The sequence below is a fragment of the Tupaia chinensis genome, unplaced genomic scaffold, assembly GCF_000334495.1.
Source record: "Tupaia chinensis unplaced genomic scaffold, TupChi_1.0 Scaffold000054_1, whole genome shotgun sequence".
Classification (NCBI taxonomy): domain Eukaryota; kingdom Metazoa; phylum Chordata; class Mammalia; order Scandentia; family Tupaiidae; genus Tupaia; species Tupaia belangeri.
In genome coordinates this window covers 4085061-4106304 of record NW_006159512.1, presented here as the reverse complement: position 1 = coordinate 4106304, position 21244 = coordinate 4085061, and the positions used below count along the sequence as shown (strand labels likewise).

Genomic DNA, 21244 nt, shown 5'->3' with positions numbered 1-21244 from the left:
CTGTGACTCTTCTTCCTTGCACTGCTCATTCAGTTTGCAATTCCATCAGCTCCACCTTCTACTCTTCTTAGTGTTTTCTCTGCTATGCTTGTCTAAGCCACAGTCATCTCTTTCTGGATTCTTGCAGCAAATCTCCTGACTACTCTCCCTACTTTTGCCCTTGCCACCTCTCCTTCTTCCACAATCTAATATTACCAGGCAACTAGAATAATGTTAATAAAACAAAAATTTGATCTTTTATATCTTTGCTCAAAATTCTCCAATGGCTTCCCACATCACTCAGAGAAAAGCTAAGTGACCACTTAGAGCCTATGTCATCTGGCTTCCATTGCCTCACTGGTGTTCCTTCTCACTATTCTCTGCCTCATTCAGTTAACTCCCATTCTATTTGCCTCTTCACTGTTCCACGGACACATATGCATAGGACCCTTAGACTTGCTGTGCCTTTTCTCTGTAACGTTGACAAAATGACAAACTCCTCTGAACACTTCCTGCTTTACTTTTTTTCTCCTTAGTGCTTGCAGATAATTTGTTTATTTTATTTTGTGTTTAAGTTCTAACAAGGCAGAGATTTTTTTTGTCTGTTTTATATGCTGCTTTCTAGCCTTGAAGCAATGCTTAGCATAGAGTAAGTGTGCAATACACATTTGTTGAATGAATTAACTATCATCAAGATGATATGATTTACCTTATTAGCTATTTTGTAATGACAGTAATGATAGAAGTTTTCTCCTACATTCTACATGATTCTAAAGAGGGAGGATGTTCTTTTAATGCAACTATTACTCACATATTCCAAATAATTCAAAAGTCATTAATGATTTGACTAGGTATACAAAGGAGAAGATAAATCTTATTACAATTATTTCAAAATGGGTACTAGCATGTCAATGATGAACACAAATTTAAAAATAAAAAAGTTTTAGATATTTTATATCTCAAATAGAAAGTTAATAAACACAAGTTCACCTTTAAAAAGTGAATTACTTCAAGTGGACAAATACTAAAAAGTAAGTCACTCAGACTTTATGATACTTTGTTTGTGATACTTTATTTGCCATGAATCGCTTTTTCTGGGCTGATATGAAAGCTAATTTACAGAATATTAAAGACCCTGGAAGCCAAAGCAAGCATTTACCTGCTGACTAGTCAGGTTGGGGCAAGGTTTTAAGAAAGATTAAATTTGACTGTCTTTACTTTTATCATGAATTAAAGATTCCTCTAGCTGTGTTTCTTGAAATTTTATGTTAAAAGAGGTAAGGACTCTCTTATATTAAACTAAATTACAGAGCTTGCCTTTAACTATTTGGAAACATAAATGTCTGTCTGTGAAACACGTTTTCTATAATTATTGGGTTATAGTGACACCCAATTAATGAAGGTGATACTAATCATTCATAAAATGTACTTAGTGTCAATCATTTCAAGTATACATAGACTCAGAAAGCATTCTGGGAGTTTCTTTTCTACTTTGAACTAAGTTCTTTGTTTTATGTCCTATAAAATGTCGAAGTGGCTTCTGGATACTGAGATGGTTATAAAACTTGTAGCCATTTATAAAAAAAAGAACTTGAATTAAATAAAAGTGCTTTTGAGGGTTCCTCAATCTAGTAATACGATGTAGACACAGGTTTGTTTGCCGTTCAACCATGGAAAATTTTATTTTAATTATTTGTGGCATAGTAAAAATAACTTAGCCATAATTTCCTGCTGCCTCCCAAGCAAAGGTTCTTGTTCTTGCTGAGCTGTCTGAGGCCATGAAGATGCAAAGCAGGGAGGGAAGGCAGAGTTAGAGACAAAGTATGCTACTTATACAAAGGCCATGGGTGTCAAGTGTCAGGGAATGACTAGAGCCAGGAAGTGGGAAAGGCTGCTTGGAAAGAAGTTTCCATAAAGAGGAAAACATAACTCCTGAACATATATAGAGGATTGGGAGGAAGAGGAGAACTAGGATAGCTGCATATCAGAGAAGAACTTTATATATATATATTATATATATACACACACACACACATATATATAAATATTGGAGATGCTAAGGTAAGTTTTTATGATATAGATACATTACCCTTTTCCCAAGTGCTATTTTTTCTAGTACAGATTAAAATAAACACCTAACTATTAAATTTTAAAAAATTATAACAAATGGAATTATCTGTATATAACTAAATCATATAAGCACAAACATCTACCACACCGTGGTCAATACTGCCCTGCTCAGCAAAACTGCAGTATGGGCAGAATAATCCTCCCCAGCTGCCTGCTCCACTTCTGGTAAACACTGTTGTACAGAAGATGTCTTAGAATATACAATAGGAGAGTAGGCATCTCTTTAGTAATGTGTATTATTTGGAAAAGTGTTAGGCTTTTTGAGTTTCCACTAATAGGTCAGAAGATGACATTGAAAAACCCCTGTACCAAGAAAGCTCTAGGAATGGAGAGAATAGTTATGGAGCTTAAAATATAAATCCCTCATTAACTGAACAAAGCTCTCTAGTTTTGACGGGAATCAAAATTTTGACAAAGTCAGACTGGATCAGAGAAAGGTCTTTCATTATTTCAGATCATGTGGCAACTCAAATCTTTCAGTTCTTCATGTAAAAATTCTGCCATTTAAGAATAAGAATAAAGGGCAAAGGAGTGATTTTTAAGGATAAAAATATTACTAAGCTATTAATGTTAAGAGAGCATAATTTTCTCAATGACAATTTAAAAGACCAAGATCTATCAAAGATATGCTCAACTGGAAAGGGAAGCATTTTCTAGAACTCAACAAAGTTGAGGAAAAACAACATATTTTGTTCTGTTTGTTGCTCCAAGGCAACCTCTAATTGAGATGGTCTTTTAGGCAGGCTGGGTCCCCCGTTCTGAGAATAAGAACCTGTTCTCTCAAGGCACACTCATATGACCGTTTTTCTAATTCACCTGCTGGAAACATTGTAGAAAAATACTGCTTCTGCATTATATATGTTTAAGAGTTAAGGTCAGTTTAACATCTGTAAAACTCTCATTTGTCTACAGTGTTCCAAGGTCAGGATGACAAATGTGGATATAATATGCCTCTAACATTTGATGCCTCCATGCAACAGGGAAGTTCAAGCAACTTACATTATACAAAGAAAAACCTGCAGTCTGACTTCTAAGAATTTTACCCTCAGCCTTGAGGAGCAGAATGAGAAGCAAATATCTTTAATTGCCAATATGTTCTTGTTATTAATTCTGAAAGGCTGCAGTAGCTCTGCACAATGCTTAGGAAAAATCTGAGAGAAGTTATGTAATTCAGTTAACTGGGCTGAGTTCTACAAATGCACACTGTATTTCTGTACGTAATAAGTCCATCGTAGGTTATTATCAGAAGCCTGGCTGGATCTTCTTGTAACTTTCTTACTTAGCTCTTCCTTAAAACTCCCCACACAAGAAAAATGAAGAGAAGGGTAGAAAACAAAACACTGGTAAGGTAAGCCTTGAGCTTGGAAACCTAATAAAAGCAACTTGTCTAGCTCTTAAAACTGGAATCATTTTGCCAGTTCCATTTGTTTTGGGAAAAATAACCAGTATTTCTGGTGTGCAAGGATGTCTAAACTCATGTTTCCTGAAATACGTCTTCTGAAATATGAAAAGGGCTTCTAGAGGGGGATGACTGCATTTTACCTGAAGTTTTCTTTACTTTGTGACTAGAACCCTCTGTTCACAATACAGAGAAGCAGCAGGTGTAGGGTGTCAGGTAAACAATCACATCTGGACACAACCCATTTCATTGCAATAGATTATTTGATTTTCATGGAATCATTTGGCATTAAAATTCTCTCAAAGGCAAATTGTGTTGTGAAAGTCCAATTGCTGAAACTTCCCCCAAACACTGACAATTAGGAAACTCTGACCAAATGAAATATTAGGTTAACATTATGACTAATTGCTTATCATTTCTATTGCCTCTTGATATGAATAGATATTTCTCATACAAGCAAATTATTTACCTCTTTCTCCATTTGTAATCCTTCGGCTCTAATATTTCTTTCAAATACTTCCCTCTTTTCAGTCTGAGGATTGGATTTTCTGTACACCAGAATGTAGTCAATTCGACACTTTCCATCCCTAAAATAAAGTCCATTCGATTTGTGTCTTTCTGGCACTGTCTGCATCCAAAGAGAAAGGACTAGTATAAGGTGACTGTAAAACTGGGCTTCCGGTAAACAATGTTAAAGAATTATTAAAACTAAACAATATTTTATTGTGCTTAATTAAAATTCCAATTTTGTGAATAAAAATGTAAACAACAAGAAACAAAAATATAAATTGGGAGAAGCATTAGATCATACGGGGAAAACATAAGACATTTAAAATGACCAAGCACTGACAAAGATGTGGAACAACTGGAAATTCTTATATTCTATATGTGACAGTAGAAATTGATATACTCACTCTGAAAAACACACTGGCGTGATCTTGTAAAGTTGAACATTTGCCTGCCATACAACCTTAGAGACATTCTTGATAAGGCAACAAAATGTATTTGAATATTCATAACAACCTTGTTCGTAATAGCAGAAGCATTTTAAAAGATTTATCAAATGTGCATGGACAGGCAATAAACAGGTAAATAAATTATAGAAAGCTTAGTGTTGAAATTTATGCAACAGTGAAAATGAACAAACTAACTGTATATAACATTAAAAATGAAGCTGAAAAACAATATTGACATTAAAAAGCACATTATAGCAAGTTTCTACTGCATGGTATCATTTTTTACAAGGCATAAACTAAAATACATCTAAAAGTAAGTTGTTAAAACTACAAGTGTATGTGATAAAACAATATCGAGTCGTCGGAAAAGTCATGACATATTTTTCTATGCAAAAGTGCATCATGATGTTTCTGATGATCCAATATTTTTAAAGCAAGGAAATAAGACAAAAATTCAGGAAGGTGTTATTTCTGGTAAGGTAGAGGCATGGATTACAAGCAACTACAGTGATTTTACTAATATTCTAGTTCAATGTTCCTCAAAACATTTGCCCACAATAAGGAAAACACTTCACCTTGTTGATGCTGTGCATATACATAAACACACATAAATATGATATTTGAGACAAAGGTTTCACAAAACAATACTTACCCTTTCTATTTGCATTTACTCTATTATTGATTTTCCATTCAACTAAGAACAATTATAATTAGTGACTTATTATAAGGTTTGCCACCATAATTTGAAAAATACCATTCCACTTCATAAATTAGCTAGTAGTGCAAGATGTTCTCTTTATTAAGTTTTGTAACTTATATAGAAGTTATAAACATTATTTTGCATTAATCAAATACTCAATATATAGAAAAAGTAAAGAACAATAGGAGTGGGTTGAATTTGCACCCAGGCTTGTAATAGTACATAGCACTGAAAGAGATTATCCAGTATAGACTGGTCATGCTGAAGCCAAGTTTTTCAGGGTAATAGATTTCAAAATTGTGTCTTTAAACACAGATGAGTAGAAAACAGAGTAGCTAGCTTTTCTCTAGGCTGCAGAATACATCAGTTTTTCAAACAGTAGCTCAAGAAGGTAAACATGCCAACTTTCAAGGCCACTGCAAAGACTGCATTTGTGACAAGCACCATGCATTGCACCCTCATCGGAAAGAGAAATTTCAACCAGTGTACAGTATTTCTAATTGATGACCAATCCTCACTGACTGTTTTTTGACTTTTTCTTTAAGAGGTACTTAAAAGCTGGGGACCAGCAGATGGCATAGTAGTGGTAGCTGGACTCCCACATGACTGATGACAATTTGAGTCCTAGTCCTGGAGGCTCGAAACTCATGCCAGTGTGTGTGCATATGTGCCTGAAAGGAGAATGGAGAAGGGATTGCAGCGTGGCCAACCCCCAGAGGGGTGATTTCTCACTTTCTGTCTCTCTCTGTTTCTGTGTCAAGCACATGCATCCTACAGCAAAAATCTCTCTCTCTGGAAAAAAAAAAAAAAAAAAAAGTCTACCTGAATAAGCACTTCATTAACAACTACTTATTGGCCAGTCAGTGACATGGTGATTCAGGTGGTTGGATCCCACATGGCCAACTGTGTGATTCAAGTCAGAGACCCAGCAGCTAAGAAGACACACAGGTGTATGTGCGTGTGTAGTCCAAATTCTAAGAGGAGAACGGAGGATCACCCCCTGGGCAAGGGCGTGCTTTCTCATTTTCTTTGCTTCTCTATAGCTCTCTGTCTGTCTCTCTGGCTGGCACATGCACTCTCTACCAGGTTAGAAGAAAAAAATACAAAGACAATTATTTATCAAGCAAGGAAACCATTCTGCAGATTTAGCACATCAGCTTCTGCCTTCAAAACCAGGGCTTCGGCCAAGGCATCGGCAGGAGGGCTGGCCTGCAGTAGAACCATGAGCCACACCACCTTCAGCAACGCCCTAACCTTTCTAAGACTGTTGCCTCATCTGTAAGTCAAGGAGATAGCCTGTGACTCTTCTTCCTTGCACTGCTCATTCAGTTTGCAATTCCATCAGCTCCACCTTCTACTCTTCTTAGTGTTTTCTCTGCTATGCTTGTCTAAGCCACAGTCATCTCTTTCTGGATTCTTGCAGCAAATCTCCTGACTACTCTCCCTACTTTTGCCCTTGCCACCTCTCCTTCTTCCACAATCTAATATTACCAGGCAACTAGAATAATGTTAATAAAACAAAAATTTGATCTTTTATATCTTTGCTCAAAATTCTCCAATGGCTTCCCACATCACTCAGAGAAAAGCTAAGTGACCACTTAGAGCCTATGTCATCTGGCTTCCATTGCCTCACTGGTGTTCCTTCTCACTATTCTCTGCCTCATTCAGTTAACTCCCATTCTATTTGCCTCTTCACTGTTCCACGGACACATATGCATAGGACCCTTAGACTTGCTGTGCCTTTTCTCTGTAACGTTGACAAAATGACAAACTCCTCTGAACACTTCCTGCTTTACTTTTTTTCTCCTTAGTGCTTGCAGATAATTTGTTTATTTTATTTTGTGTTTAAGTTCTAACAAGGCAGAGATTTTTTTTGTCTGTTTTATATGCTGCTTTCTAGCCTTGAAGCAATGCTTAGCATAGAGTAAGTGTGCAATACACATTTGTTGAATGAATTAACTATCATCAAGATGATATGATTTACCTTATTAGCTATTTTGTAATGACAGTAATGATAGAAGTTTTCTCCTACATTCTACATGATTCTAAAGAGGGAGGATGTTCTTTTAATGCAACTATTACTCACATATTCCAAATAATTCAAAAGTCATTAATGATTTGACTAGGTATACAAAGGAGAAGATAAATCTTATTACAATTATTTCAAAATGGGTACTAGCATGTCAATGATGAACACAAATTTAAAAATAAAAAAGTTTTAGATATTTTATATCTCAAATAGAAAGTTAATAAACACAAGTTCACCTTTAAAAAGTGAATTACTTCAAGTGGACAAATACTAAAAAGTAAGTCACTCAGACTTTATGATACTTTGTTTGTGATACTTTATTTGCCATGAATCGCTTTTTCTGGGCTGATATGAAAGCTAATTTACAGAATATTAAAGACCCTGGAAGCCAAAGCAAGCATTTACCTGCTGACTAGTCAGGTTGGGGCAAGGTTTTAAGAAAGATTAAATTTGACTGTCTTTACTTTTATCATGAATTAAAGATTCCTCTAGCTGTGTTTCTTGAAATTTTATGTTAAAAGAGGTAAGGACTCTCTTATATTAAACTAAATTACAGAGCTTGCCTTTAACTATTTGGAAACATAAATGTCTGTCTGTGAAACACGTTTTCTATAATTATTGGGTTATAGTGACACCCAATTAATGAAGGTGATACTAATCATTCATAAAATGTACTTAGTGTCAATCATTTCAAGTATACATAGACTCAGAAAGCATTCTGGGAGTTTCTTTTCTACTTTGAACTAAGTTCTTTGTTTTATGTCCTATAAAATGTCGAAGTGGCTTCTGGATACTGAGATGGTTATAAAACTTGTAGCCATTTATAAAAAAAAGAACTTGAATTAAATAAAAGTGCTTTTGAGGGTTCCTCAATCTAGTAATACGATGTAGACACAGGTTTGTTTGCCGTTCAACCATGGAAAATTTTATTTTAATTATTTGTGGCATAGTAAAAATAACTTAGCCATAATTTCCTGCTGCCTCCCAAGCAAAGGTTCTTGTTCTTGCTGAGCTGTCTGAGGCCATGAAGATGCAAAGCAGGGAGGGAAGGCAGAGTTAGAGACAAAGTATGCTACTTATACAAAGGCCATGGGTGTCAAGTGTCAGGGAATGACTAGAGCCAGGAAGTGGGAAAGGCTGCTTGGAAAGAAGTTTCCATAAAGAGGAAAACATAACTCCTGAACATATATAGAGGATTGGGAGGAAGAGGAGAACTAGGATAGCTGCATATCAGAGAAGAACTTTATATATATATATTATATATATACACACACACACACATATATATAAATATTGGAGATGCTAAGGTAAGTTTTTATGATATAGATACATTACCCTTTTCCCAAGTGCTATTTTTTCTAGTACAGATTAAAATAAACACCTAACTATTAAATTTTAAAAAATTATAACAAATGGAATTATCTGTATATAACTAAATCATATAAGCACAAACATCTACCACACCGTGGTCAATACTGCCCTGCTCAGCAAAACTGCAGTATGGGCAGAATAATCCTCCCCAGCTGCCTGCTCCACTTCTGGTAAACACTGTTGTACAGAAGATGTCTTAGAATATACAATAGGAGAGTAGGCATCTCTTTAGTAATGTGTATTATTTGGAAAAGTGTTAGGCTTTTTGAGTTTCCACTAATAGGTCAGAAGATGACATTGAAAAACCCCTGTACCAAGAAAGCTCTAGGAATGGAGAGAATAGTTATGGAGCTTAAAATATAAATCCCTCATTAACTGAACAAAGCTCTCTAGTTTTGACGGGAATCAAAATTTTGACAAAGTCAGACTGGATCAGAGAAAGGTCTTTCATTATTTCAGATCATGTGGCAACTCAAATCTTTCAGTTCTTCATGTAAAAATTCTGCCATTTAAGAATAAGAATAAAGGGCAAAGGAGTGATTTTTAAGGATAAAAATATTACTAAGCTATTAATGTTAAGAGAGCATAATTTTCTCAATGACAATTTAAAAGACCAAGATCTATCAAAGATATGCTCAACTGGAAAGGGAAGCATTTTCTAGAACTCAACAAAGTTGAGGAAAAACAACATATTTTGTTCTGTTTGTTGCTCCAAGGCAACCTCTAATTGAGATGGTCTTTTAGGCAGGCTGGGTCCCCCGTTCTGAGAATAAGAACCTGTTCTCTCAAGGCACACTCATATGACCGTTTTTCTAATTCACCTGCTGGAAACATTGTAGAAAAATACTGCTTCTGCATTATATATGTTTAAGAGTTAAGGTCAGTTTAACATCTGTAAAACTCTCATTTGTCTACAGTGTTCCAAGGTCAGGATGACAAATGTGGATATAATATGCCTCTAACATTTGATGCCTCCATGCAACAGGGAAGTTCAAGCAACTTACATTATACAAAGAAAAACCTGCAGTCTGACTTCTAAGAATTTTACCCTCAGCCTTGAGGAGCAGAATGAGAAGCAAATATCTTTAATTGCCAATATGTTCTTGTTATTAATTCTGAAAGGCTGCAGTAGCTCTGCACAATGCTTAGGAAAAATCTGAGAGAAGTTATGTAATTCAGTTAACTGGGCTGAGTTCTACAAATGCACACTGTATTTCTGTACGTAATAAGTCCATCGTAGGTTATTATCAGAAGCCTGGCTGGATCTTCTTGTAACTTTCTTACTTAGCTCTTCCTTAAAACTCCCCACACAAGAAAAATGAAGAGAAGGGTAGAAAACAAAACACTGGTAAGGTAAGCCTTGAGCTTGGAAACCTAATAAAAGCAACTTGTCTAGCTCTTAAAACTGGAATCATTTTGCCAGTTCCATTTGTTTTGGGAAAAATAACCAGTATTTCTGGTGTGCAAGGATGTCTAAACTCATGTTTCCTGAAATACGTCTTCTGAAATATGAAAAGGGCTTCTAGAGGGGGATGACTGCATTTTACCTGAAGTTTTCTTTACTTTGTGACTAGAACCCTCTGTTCACAATACAGAGAAGCAGCAGGTGTAGGGTGTCAGGTAAACAATCACATCTGGACACAACCCATTTCATTGCAATAGATTATTTGATTTTCATGGAATCATTTGGCATTAAAATTCTCTCAAAGGCAAATTGTGTTGTGAAAGTCCAATTGCTGAAACTTCCCCCAAACACTGACAATTAGGAAACTCTGACCAAATGAAATATTAGGTTAACATTATGACTAATTGCTTATCATTTCTATTGCCTCTTGATATGAATAGATATTTCTCATACAAGCAAATTATTTACCTCTTTCTCCATTTGTAATCCTTCGGCTCTAATATTTCTTTCAAATACTTCCCTCTTTTCAGTCTGAGGATTGGATTTTCTGTACACCAGAATGTAGTCAATTCGACACTTTCCATCCCTAAAATAAAGTCCATTCGATTTGTGTCTTTCTGGCACTGTCTGCATCCAAAGAGAAAGGACTAGTATAAGGTGACTGTAAAACTGGGCTTCCGGTAAACAATGTTAAAGAATTATTAAAACTAAACAATATTTTATTGTGCTTAATTAAAATTCCAATTTTGTGAATAAAAATGTAAACAACAAGAAACAAAAATATAAATTGGGAGAAGCATTAGATCATACGGGGAAAACATAAGACATTTAAAATGACCAAGCACTGACAAAGATGTGGAACAACTGGAAATTCTTATATTCTATATGTGACAGTAGAAATTGATATACTCACTCTGAAAAACACACTGGCGTGATCTTGTAAAGTTGAACATTTGCCTGCCATACAACCTTAGAGACATTCTTGATAAGGCAACAAAATGTATTTGAATATTCATAACAACCTTGTTCGTAATAGCAGAAGCATTTTAAAAGATTTATCAAATGTGCATGGACAGGCAATAAACAGGTAAATAAATTATAGAAAGCTTAGTGTTGAAATTTATGCAACAGTGAAAATGAACAAACTAACTGTATATAACATTAAAAATGAAGCTGAAAAACAATATTGACATTAAAAAGCACATTATAGCAAGTTTCTACTGCATGGTATCATTTTTTACAAGGCATAAACTAAAATACATCTAAAAGTAAGTTGTTAAAACTACAAGTGTATGTGATAAAACAATATCGAGTCGTCGGAAAAGTCATGACATATTTTTCTATGCAAAAGTGCATCATGATGTTTCTGATGATCCAATATTTTTAAAGCAAGGAAATAAGACAAAAATTCAGGAAGGTGTTATTTCTGGTAAGGTAGAGGCATGGATTACAAGCAACTACAGTGATTTTACTAATATTCTAGTTCAATGTTCCTCAAAACATTTGCCCACAATAAGGAAAACACTTCACCTTGTTGATGCTGTGCATATACATAAACACACATAAATATGATATTTGAGACAAAGGTTTCACAAAACAATACTTACCCTTTCTATTTGCATTTACTCTATTATTGATTTTCCATTCAACTAAGAACAATTATAATTAGTGACTTATTATAAGGTTTGCCACCATAATTTGAAAAATACCATTCCACTTCATAAATTAGCTAGTAGTGCAAGATGTTCTCTTTATTAAGTTTTGTAACTTATATAGAAGTTATAAACATTATTTTGCATTAATCAAATACTCAATATATAGAAAAAGTAAAGAACAATAGGAGTGGGTTGAATTTGCACCCAGGCTTGTAATAGTACATAGCACTGAAAGAGATTATCCAGTATAGACTGGTCATGCTGAAGCCAAGTTTTTCAGGGTAATAGATTTCAAAATTGTGTCTTTAAACACAGATGAGTAGAAAACAGAGTAGCTAGCTTTTCTCTAGGCTGCAGAATACATCAGTTTTTCAAACAGTAGCTCAAGAAGGTAAACATGCCAACTTTCAAGGCCACTGCAAAGACTGCATTTGTGACAAGCACCATGCATTGCACCCTCATCGGAAAGAGAAATTTCAACCAGTGTACAGTATTTCTAATTGATGACCAATCCTCACTGACTGTTTTTTGACTTTTTCTTTAAGAGGTACTTAAAAGCTGGGGACCAGCAGATGGCATAGTAGTGGTAGGTGGACTTCCACAAGAATGATCACAATGTGAGGCCACATGACTGATGACAATTTGAGTCCTAGTCCTGGAGGCTCGAAACTCATGCCAGTGTGTGTGCATATGTGCCTGAAAGGAGAATGGAGAAGGGATTGCAGCGTGGCCAACCCCCAGAGGGGTGATTTCTCACTTTCTGTCTCTCTCTGTTTCTGTGTCAAGCACATGCATCCTACAGCAAAAATCTCTCTCTCTGGAAAAAAAAAAAAAAAAAAAAAGTCTCCCTGAATGAATAAGCACTTCATTAACAACTACTTATTGGCCAGTCAGTGACATGGTGATTCAGGTGGTTGGATCCCACATGGCCAACTGTGTGATTCAAGTCAGAGACCCAGCAGCTAAGAAGACACACAGGTGTATGTGCGTGTGTAGTCCAAATTCTAAGAGGAGAACGGAGGATCACCCCCTGGGCAAGGGCGTGCTTTCTCATTTTCTTTGCTTCTCTATAGCTCTCTGTCTGTCTCTCTGGCTGGCACATGCACTCTCTACCAGGTTAGAAGAAAAAAATACAAAGACAATTATTTATCAAGCAAGGAAACCATTCTGCAGATTTAGCACATCAGCTTCTGCCTTCAAAACCAGGGCTTCGGCCAAGGCATCGGCAGGAGGGCTGGCCTGCAGTAGAACCATGAGCCACACCACCTTCAGCAACGCCCTAACCTTTCTAAGACTGTTGCCTCATCTGTAAGTCAAGGAGATGAGAGTAATTGTTTTTTCTTTCTTTCTTTTTTTTTTTTTTTTTTGGAGAGGTTTTTGCTGTAAGGCACGTGCACTCACAAGAACAACAGAGAGAGACAGAAAGACAGAAAGCAAGAAATCACTCCCCATGGGGGATGGCCACACTGCAATCCCTTCTCCTCCTCTCGGGATCTTGGGCATGCATGCACATGTGCCCAGCGTGAGTTTAAGCCACCGGGTCTGGGACTCGAACTGTGGTGGACTACATGGGAGTCCAGAGACATAGCTATTAAGTCAACTGCTGGTCCGAGAGTAATTGCTTTCTAAGGTCCCTTTCAAGGTCCCTTCACTATGCCACATAATGGTGACTAAAGTATCCGTGTCATGAGATGAGTTATTTCTTAAAAAGAATGACAATGGAAAAAACATGTGGATAGTAGCATATGGTATTTGTGCTGAGAGATCTACAAAACTTGGTAGAACTAAATAATTTTTCCTGTTCAAAAGTGCCATTCTTTTAAGGGTTAATTGGTTTTGGAATAATAAAAAAAAAATTAGACATACACAATAAATAAATTACTCTTGATTCTAAATGTCCATTACCTATGCCTGATGCATGGTTAAAGAAGATATTTAACTTCATTAATACGCAATCTGAGTAACAGGGAATGCCTCCAACAACACACGTCTTTTTCCAAAATGACACACAAAAGTATAGGTTTATTTAGAATCATAATGAAATTTCCAGATTACAGAGTTATATGGAAACTCAGAAAGGTTTCAGACAATATAATCTATGGAAGACTAGTGCTTTTTATGCCATTATTTTATGTGCTGGAGGAGTTATTCAAGGAAGTCTATCTTTGTAAAGCTTACCTTTTTTAAAAATTTTTTTAAAATTTATTTCTTCCATGAGTGAGTGAGTTAGTGAGAGAGAGAGAGAGAGAGAGAGAGAGAGAGAGAGAGAGAAACAGACAGACAGACAGAAAACACCCCCAACAAGTTCTTGACATCACGATTCATCCCCAGCCTCAGCTAGCCCTGGATCATGAGCGCACATGCCTGGTGTATTCAGAGAGGTCTATGGACTTGAACTAAGAACCTTCCCATGAAGGTCAGTCTTTCAGAACATTACATTAGTGTCATGCCATCATCAGGCTCCATAAAGCTGACTTTTTATGAGTTAGGGATATCTGGAATGTAATTATCTCAAGTGATGGGTGGTTTTAAGCATTTCCCTTTGTATAAATGAATTTTTTTAGGTATAAGAAGGTAAGTGTGTGACCTGCTAGAAGTCTGGTAAGCACAGGTATATTTAGGATCCCTGAAATGAGCTAGACCATGGAGGATATCAAAGGAATATAAAACCTGCCCCTTGTTTTCCAGGAGCCTACAGTTAATGAGATTATGTTTAAACAATCCATTGGGACGTCCTTCACAGGTTCTTAACTGTATCAAGAACCAAATTTCTTCTTCTTTTCTTTTTTTTAAGAGGTGTTTGCCTTAAGAAGTGTGTGCTTGCTAGAGGGGGTGGAGGGAAGACAGTGAGAGAGAAAGTGAGAAATCACCCCCCTAGGGGGAATGGCCATGCAGCAATCCCTTCTCTTCCATTCTCCTTCTAGTATCTTGGGCATGCATGCACATGTGCCCAGCATGATTTTCAAGCAACCAAGTCCAGGACTTGAACAATCATCGGCAATGTGGGACTCCAGTGACGTAACCATTACACCATCTGCTGGTCCCTCAAGGATTCTTTCTTTCTTTCTTTTAAGATTTTTGCTACAGGGCATGTGAGCTCCCTGGAGAGACAGAAAGTGAGAAATCACCTCCTTGGGAGGGGGGAGATAGCTACGCAAGAATCCCTTTTCCATTCTCCTTTCGGGATCTTGGGTATGTATGCACACGTGCGTGGTGTGAGGTTTAAGCCACCAGGTCCAGGACTCAAACTATGTTCAATTCCATGGAAGTCCAGCGATGTAACCATTACACCATCTGCGGGTCCCCAAGAACTGTGTTTCCAAGCAATCATGCATTCTTACCTCTCCTCCTGCTTCCAATCTGCTGGCATCATCTGAAGTACTAGTCAGGTTTCCAGGGTGAAGGAGAGAATCGTCATCTTTACAAGGACTATTGACAGCTTCTAATTCATCAAAAAGAATATTGACATCCTTGGCCACTGGAAGTAGATACATTACAAGTGGGATTAAGAATCTCAGATCTTAAAAGCAAAGGTAAAGGAGAAGATATATCCCTTGGGCTTCATATTTTCTTGTTTCAATAACACCTTGAGTGACAGGCATATGATTTCCTAAGAGATAAAGATCTAGGATATAAAACATGTTTACCCAAGAAGCGTATTCGTTAGTTAAGATTAGAGAAAATGCAAAGTAAAGAATCTTCATAATATTGGGTTGTCAGAAAAGTCATGACGCATTTTCACATAGAAAAAGAGCAAAAATACATCATGACTTTTCTGACAACCCAGCATAAATAGAACTGGACTTTCACGATAAAAGAGTGTTGTGTTTCTTAAGTTTTCCTTTACATAGTTGTTTAGCATAACATGTTTTCAATTAAGACTTGTAAGAACTCAGTTTCTGGGTAGCAGATGACTTACACTTTTTATTTAACTTCATTTTTTATTTAAGTGGTATACAGCTTGCTATATGAATCCATAAATGGGCCATTTGGATTTAGTGAGAATGGTGAATTTTCCCTCTTTAGTTAATTTTCTAAGGCCACGTTGAGAAAATAGAATACAATGACAAAGCACGTTGCTAGGTTTTCTGCCTTCTTTCTTCCTCAGGTCATGAACTGCAATTGTGAAACGAGATGGTCAGGGGCTTCCTCAAAAACTGTTGATATTAACATGTCAATACATAAAGTGCTTTATATCAGAGTTCTAGGTACAGACTACCACATTCAAATAAATGCACAGTACCTCGCAACAGACTAGAAGTGAAGTCCAGCACCAGTGGAGGAGAAGAGAATATAATGCCAGGCCTGAGTCCCTTCCTTATCAATTTGAATTATGGCCTAATATTGCAGTTCACCTTTTTCCTTCCTTCCTTCCTTCCTCCCTTCCTTCCTTCCTTCCTTCCTTCCTTCCTTCTTCTTTCATCTTTCTTCCTCTCTCTCTCTCTCTTTATTTTTTTAGAGAGACCTTTGATATAGGGTGTGTGCACTCACTGGAGAGACAGAGAGAGAAGGAGACAGAAAGCAAGGACTCACCCTCCAGGAGGGATGGCCATGCCACAGTCCCTTCTCTTCTACTCTCCTCTCAGTATTTTGGGCATGCATGCACACACATCCAGCATGAGTTTCAAGTTGCAAGGTCTGGGACTTGAATTGTGTAGGTCATGTGGGAGTTCAGCAACATAATCATTACACCATCTGCTGATCCCAACCTTTTCTTTTGATGCCTTAAAGGTATTTAAAGGTTTATAATCTGTCAGAAGTCATTGAACAAAATGATTCTTAGGAGATTGGGTTCTCCTTTTACTCAAGCACATAGTAGGCACTCCTTCATTCAAAAACATTTTAGAGTTGTTTATATTATGTGCCAGACAAAAAGCTGTGTGATAAATCAATTTTTTGTTTTGTTTACCTACAGGGTGTGAATGCTCGCCAGAAAGAGTCAGAGAGAAGGATAGAAAGAGAGAGAGAACGTGAGAAAGCAGCCCCCCGGGGGGGATGACCACACTGCAATTCTCTCTACTCTACTCTCTCAGGATTTGAAGCACACACACACACGGTTAATGTGTTTTTCAAGCTGTCTCAGGTTGAGACTCATGTGTCCATGTGGGCTCCAGCTGTCTTAACCATTATACCATCTAATTGGTCCAGTAAAGAAAACAAATTTTAAAAATGTGTGTTATGGGGCCTGCCCCATGTCCAGTAGTGCCCTGGGAGTTGGATCTCACATGGCCAACCACAGTTCAAATTTTGGCTCCGGTGGCTTGAAAAAACAGGAAAAAAGATTGTGATATGACCATGTTCCATTGGGAGGTACTTTCTTTCTCTCTGGTGAGTGCATGCACCCTTTGGCAATAAAAATGTCCCCACCAAAGTTCTTATATTGACATTTTGTTGTGATGGGACTAAGAAGGGGAAAATTTAACTCAACTATGGTGTTAATTTTGAGAACTTTTAGAGGAGATTAGGATTAAGGCTATCAGGACAGGGTGTTCATATTGGTTCTTGATAGGTTTATACAAAGAGTGAATGAGACCAGAACAGAGACATTTGGACACAAGTGCCTACCCTACTCCATGTTGCAGCCCTTGGTTCTTGGGCTTCCAAACTATAAGCTGAATAAACCTCTGTTCCAATAAATTATCCAGTTTTAGGTTTTCTCTTATTAGTGACAGAATGGACTAGAATAATGCTATAAAGAAAAAACAGAGATCATCTACTTTGGTGAGGCAACCAGGTCCTACAGCTATACCAAGCATGTGATTTTAGGCAATTAACTTTTCAAAATTTCTATCTGCAAAATAAAATTAGCATGGGAACAAAATTAAAATTTATTGTTTACCATGATAGAATAATTTCTACTCCCTGAAACCTGGGTTATCTTATATGGAAAAAAGGATTTTGTAGATGTGATTAAGTCAAGGATCTTAAAGAGATAATCCTAGATTATAGGTTCAATGTAAGGGTTTTCTAAGGGCCCTTATAAGAAGGGATCAAAAGCAGAGCAAGAGAAAGAGAGAGGGGGGGAGAGATTGGAAGATGTTACGCTGCTGAATTTGAAGATGGAGAAGAGGAATTCGGGAGGCTTCTAGAAGATAGAAAAGGCAAGAAAGCAGATGATTTCCTACAGCCTTCAGAAGAAATGATTTTTCTGCAACTTTGATTTTAGGACTTAGGACCTCCAAAACTGTGGGGATATTTTTTGTTGTTTGAAGCCACCATATTTGTAGTAATTTGTTACAGCAGCAAAAGAAACCAATATACTTAACTATATGTATTAGACTACAAGGTTACGGGGAAAAAAGGCCATGGTCCTTCATATGAATGAAGGTCTAGAGTAGCTGAACTGTGCAGACACTCTGCCAGGTGCTCCAAGAGAAGAATGAATTACTTTTTGAAGAGGTGCAATATTTCTAGTAGTTGGAGGGGTTAAGAGCAAAGACAACTTCCCTCAATACCTTATGTAAAGAAGACCCTACTACCCTAATTATCTTCCTGCTGTTCATTCCCGCCTAAGCATTTAATCTATAACTATCATGTTTGTTTGATTGGTCATATACTGGATGTTATTACCTTATTAGAATGTAAGTTCCATAAAGACAGGGATCTTGTCTGTCTTGACTGTGTTCAGTCCTGGACACAGAGAAAGTCGTCAACACATACTCGTTAAATGACAGAATGATGACCTTGAGATGGTTGTAGTCTAATGATGTCTGAGAATATCTTCCCTCTGGCAGTCTATGGCTCTAGAACTTTGCACACATGCTTTTCCTAGCATAATTCTTACTCACAAGCCAAGACTCTAGAGTTTCAAGAAGACAATGGTTACATTTTCAAATGAGGAGTAGTTAAATTTCAAGTAGATATTGATTAGACTTAAACAACAGGATAAAACTATTATTTTAACAAAGTTAGATGACCTGCTTGCTATTTGAAACTCTGCCAGTTAGCCAAGTAAATCTGTGCTAGTTTCTTCCCTAATGGATAAGGATAAAATCTTTTCTCTCAGGGTGGCCAGAAGGGTTAAATGAGATAATGTACCTATTAGGAGAGTGGCTGAAACCTAGCAGACCCACAAGAAATATTGGTTTGTTGATTCTAGACCTGAGAATTTGTTTGTTTGTTTGTTTTTGCTATAGAGCACATGTGCAACCAGAGAAAGACAGAGAGAGGGAAAGTGAGAAAGCACCCTCTAGAGGGAATGGCTACACCGTAATCTCTGCTCTTCCATTCTCCTCTCAGGCCTTTGGGGATGCAAGCAATTGCACATAGTGTATTTTTCGAGCTGTGAGGCCCAGGATTAGAGCTGCGAATTCTGTCATGTGGGAGCTAGCATCTTAACCACCAAGCCACCTGCAGGCTTCAATTCTGAGACTTTTAAGGTAGCATTTTAGCCTTATCAATACAAGAAGGCAGAAGAGGCAATTATGAGTTGGAAAGGTTAAGAGAAATCGGTTGGGATGCGATGTAGGACAAAGGGGAAGGCTGAACAGGACACTGAGGTTCCTATCTAGGTGAACGGCTCATGGTGGGGCAACACTAGTAAATGTATATTCAGCCATCCATGAGAATTGCCCAGTGCTTGTGCTCAGGGTAGGACATTACCAGGTCATCTTCCACCAGTGTTACTTTCTGGCATGGGCACAATCCGTTCAATAAAGCTTTCCATGGCCATGGTTAACAACTTGAACCAATTTTGTCTCCTAGGCAACATTTGGCATAGTTCAGAGACTTTTTTGTGTGATTTCTGGGGAGAGGGGGATGGTGCTAGTGATATTTAAAGGGTAGAAGCTAAGGATGCTGCTAAAAAACCTACAGTGCTCAGGCTAGACCCTACAACAAAGAGTTAACCAGCCCAAACTGCCAGAGGCACTGAGATTGAGAAACCTCACTTCGTATTAAAGGCCTAACTAGCAGAGGGAGCAGCTAATCTGGGAAAGAGAAATCAGTCATTCGCTTTCCCTATTGCTGCCCATCAGAATTACTGTCTGGAAGTCATCATGGGGCTGCTAATACCGAGTGCTCAGGGAAATCGGTATGTCATGGCCATCTGATTGTTACGGAGTAAGTGATATTAAGGCATCACTATCACCTGCTGGTCTCTCAACAGTTTCAGCAGAAATTGGAAATGCTGAACTGTCAGAGAATGTTCAGCTGAACATACGGTCAGCAAGACTATAGGGATATAAATGCTCCACAGGAGAAAGAAATGTCCCCTCATCAATATTTCACCATCGTTTCTGATATAATCAGCTTTAACCACAAGATAAGTTTTAGGAAAAAGGAGCAATAGTCTCTGATGCGAACTTACATCATTTCTTTAAGGAGAAAAGCAACCCTCAACTTCCAAAGCTAACCAAGTGGTAAAAATTTATTTTCTCAACAAGTACTTATTGAATGCCAACCATAAGCCAACGTCCTGGCATGACAGGCATGGTCTCTGTTCCCAGAGTTCACCGCTGGGAGCAGGGCCTCTCTCTGCATTAGCACGGACGTCACAAAGAGGCTGTCATCCAAACAAGGTCACTTGTTAATGCATTCCATCACCTCTCTTATCCATTTTTCCCCCAAATGGAAAAGTGTTTGATAATGACCTGCCTGGTAGAATTCTGCTATTAGGTTCACAAAATGGGAAAGAGAGCAAAGTGCTCAGAGGACTTAATTAAGAATGACAAGAAGGAGAGAAAATGCAAAATTTCCATGTGACCCAAATAATGAATCAGCATTGCTTTCAGACTCCAGAGTGGTGTGAACAGAACTGGGCAGCAAGGATGGGTTGGAGTCAGATATTAGGCAACAGGGAGGCATGGGAGATACCTAAATGACCTTCCTACCACAAACATTGGGAACTCAACCTAAAAAACACAGCAAGGATTCATGTGTAACAACTGAACAACAGGGCTGAGGACTACGAATTACCAGGAAGACCAAGAACCAGGTAGAAAGTCTGAGGAGGACAACAACAACAAAGTGCAAATTCAGCAGAGAATAGAGATTTTTTTTTTTCTGATAAGAGAGATTTTTTGCAATAGGACATGTGCACTAGCCAGAGAGACAGAAAGAGAAAGCGAGAAGTCATCCCCTCAGGTAAGATGGCCTCGCCACAATCCCTTCTCCTCTGTTCTCCTCTTGAGATTTTGGGTATGCACACACATATGTCCAGGTTGAGTTTTAAGCTTCCGGGTTCGGGACTCAACCACAGTTAATTATGTGGGAGTCTAGTGATGTAATTACACCACCTGCTGGTCCCAAGAAAAGAAATTTCTGAGGGCTGTTTTTTGTTTTTTAATTTTTTTAAGGGAGATTTTTGCTACAGGGAGCATGCACTCACTGGAGAGACAGAGAAAGAAAGTGAGATGTCCACGCCCCAGGAGGATGGCCATGCTGCAATCCCTTCTCCTCCATTTTCCTCTCAGAATTTTGGGCACACATGCACACCAGCCTGGCATGAGTTTTAATTCGCCGAGCTTGGGACTTGAACAGCAGTCGACTATGTGGAAGTCCAGTGACATAACCATTAAGCCTTCTGCTGGTCCCAAGGGACAGCAACAATTAAATCATGTTAACATTTTCCTAAAAAAAAAAAAACCCAAAAAACTGGTGTTCTAATTATTATAGATCTG

General features: G+C 37.6%; 1 protein-coding gene across 1 annotated transcript in view; it reads right to left on the bottom strand.

The window, feature by feature from the left end:
• Positions 1-21244, bottom strand: part of LOC102482021 (anoctamin-4) — a 247596-nt gene that overhangs the window by 185844 nt on the left and 40508 nt on the right. The window contains exons 3-4 of the mRNA XM_027775698.1: positions 14966-15102; positions 10438-10596 (exon numbers count right to left, since the gene is read on the bottom strand). Coding sequence (XP_027631499.1) covers positions 10438-10596; positions 14966-15102 — 296 coding nt within the window. The remainder of the gene's footprint in view (positions 1-10437; positions 10597-14965; positions 15103-21244) is intronic.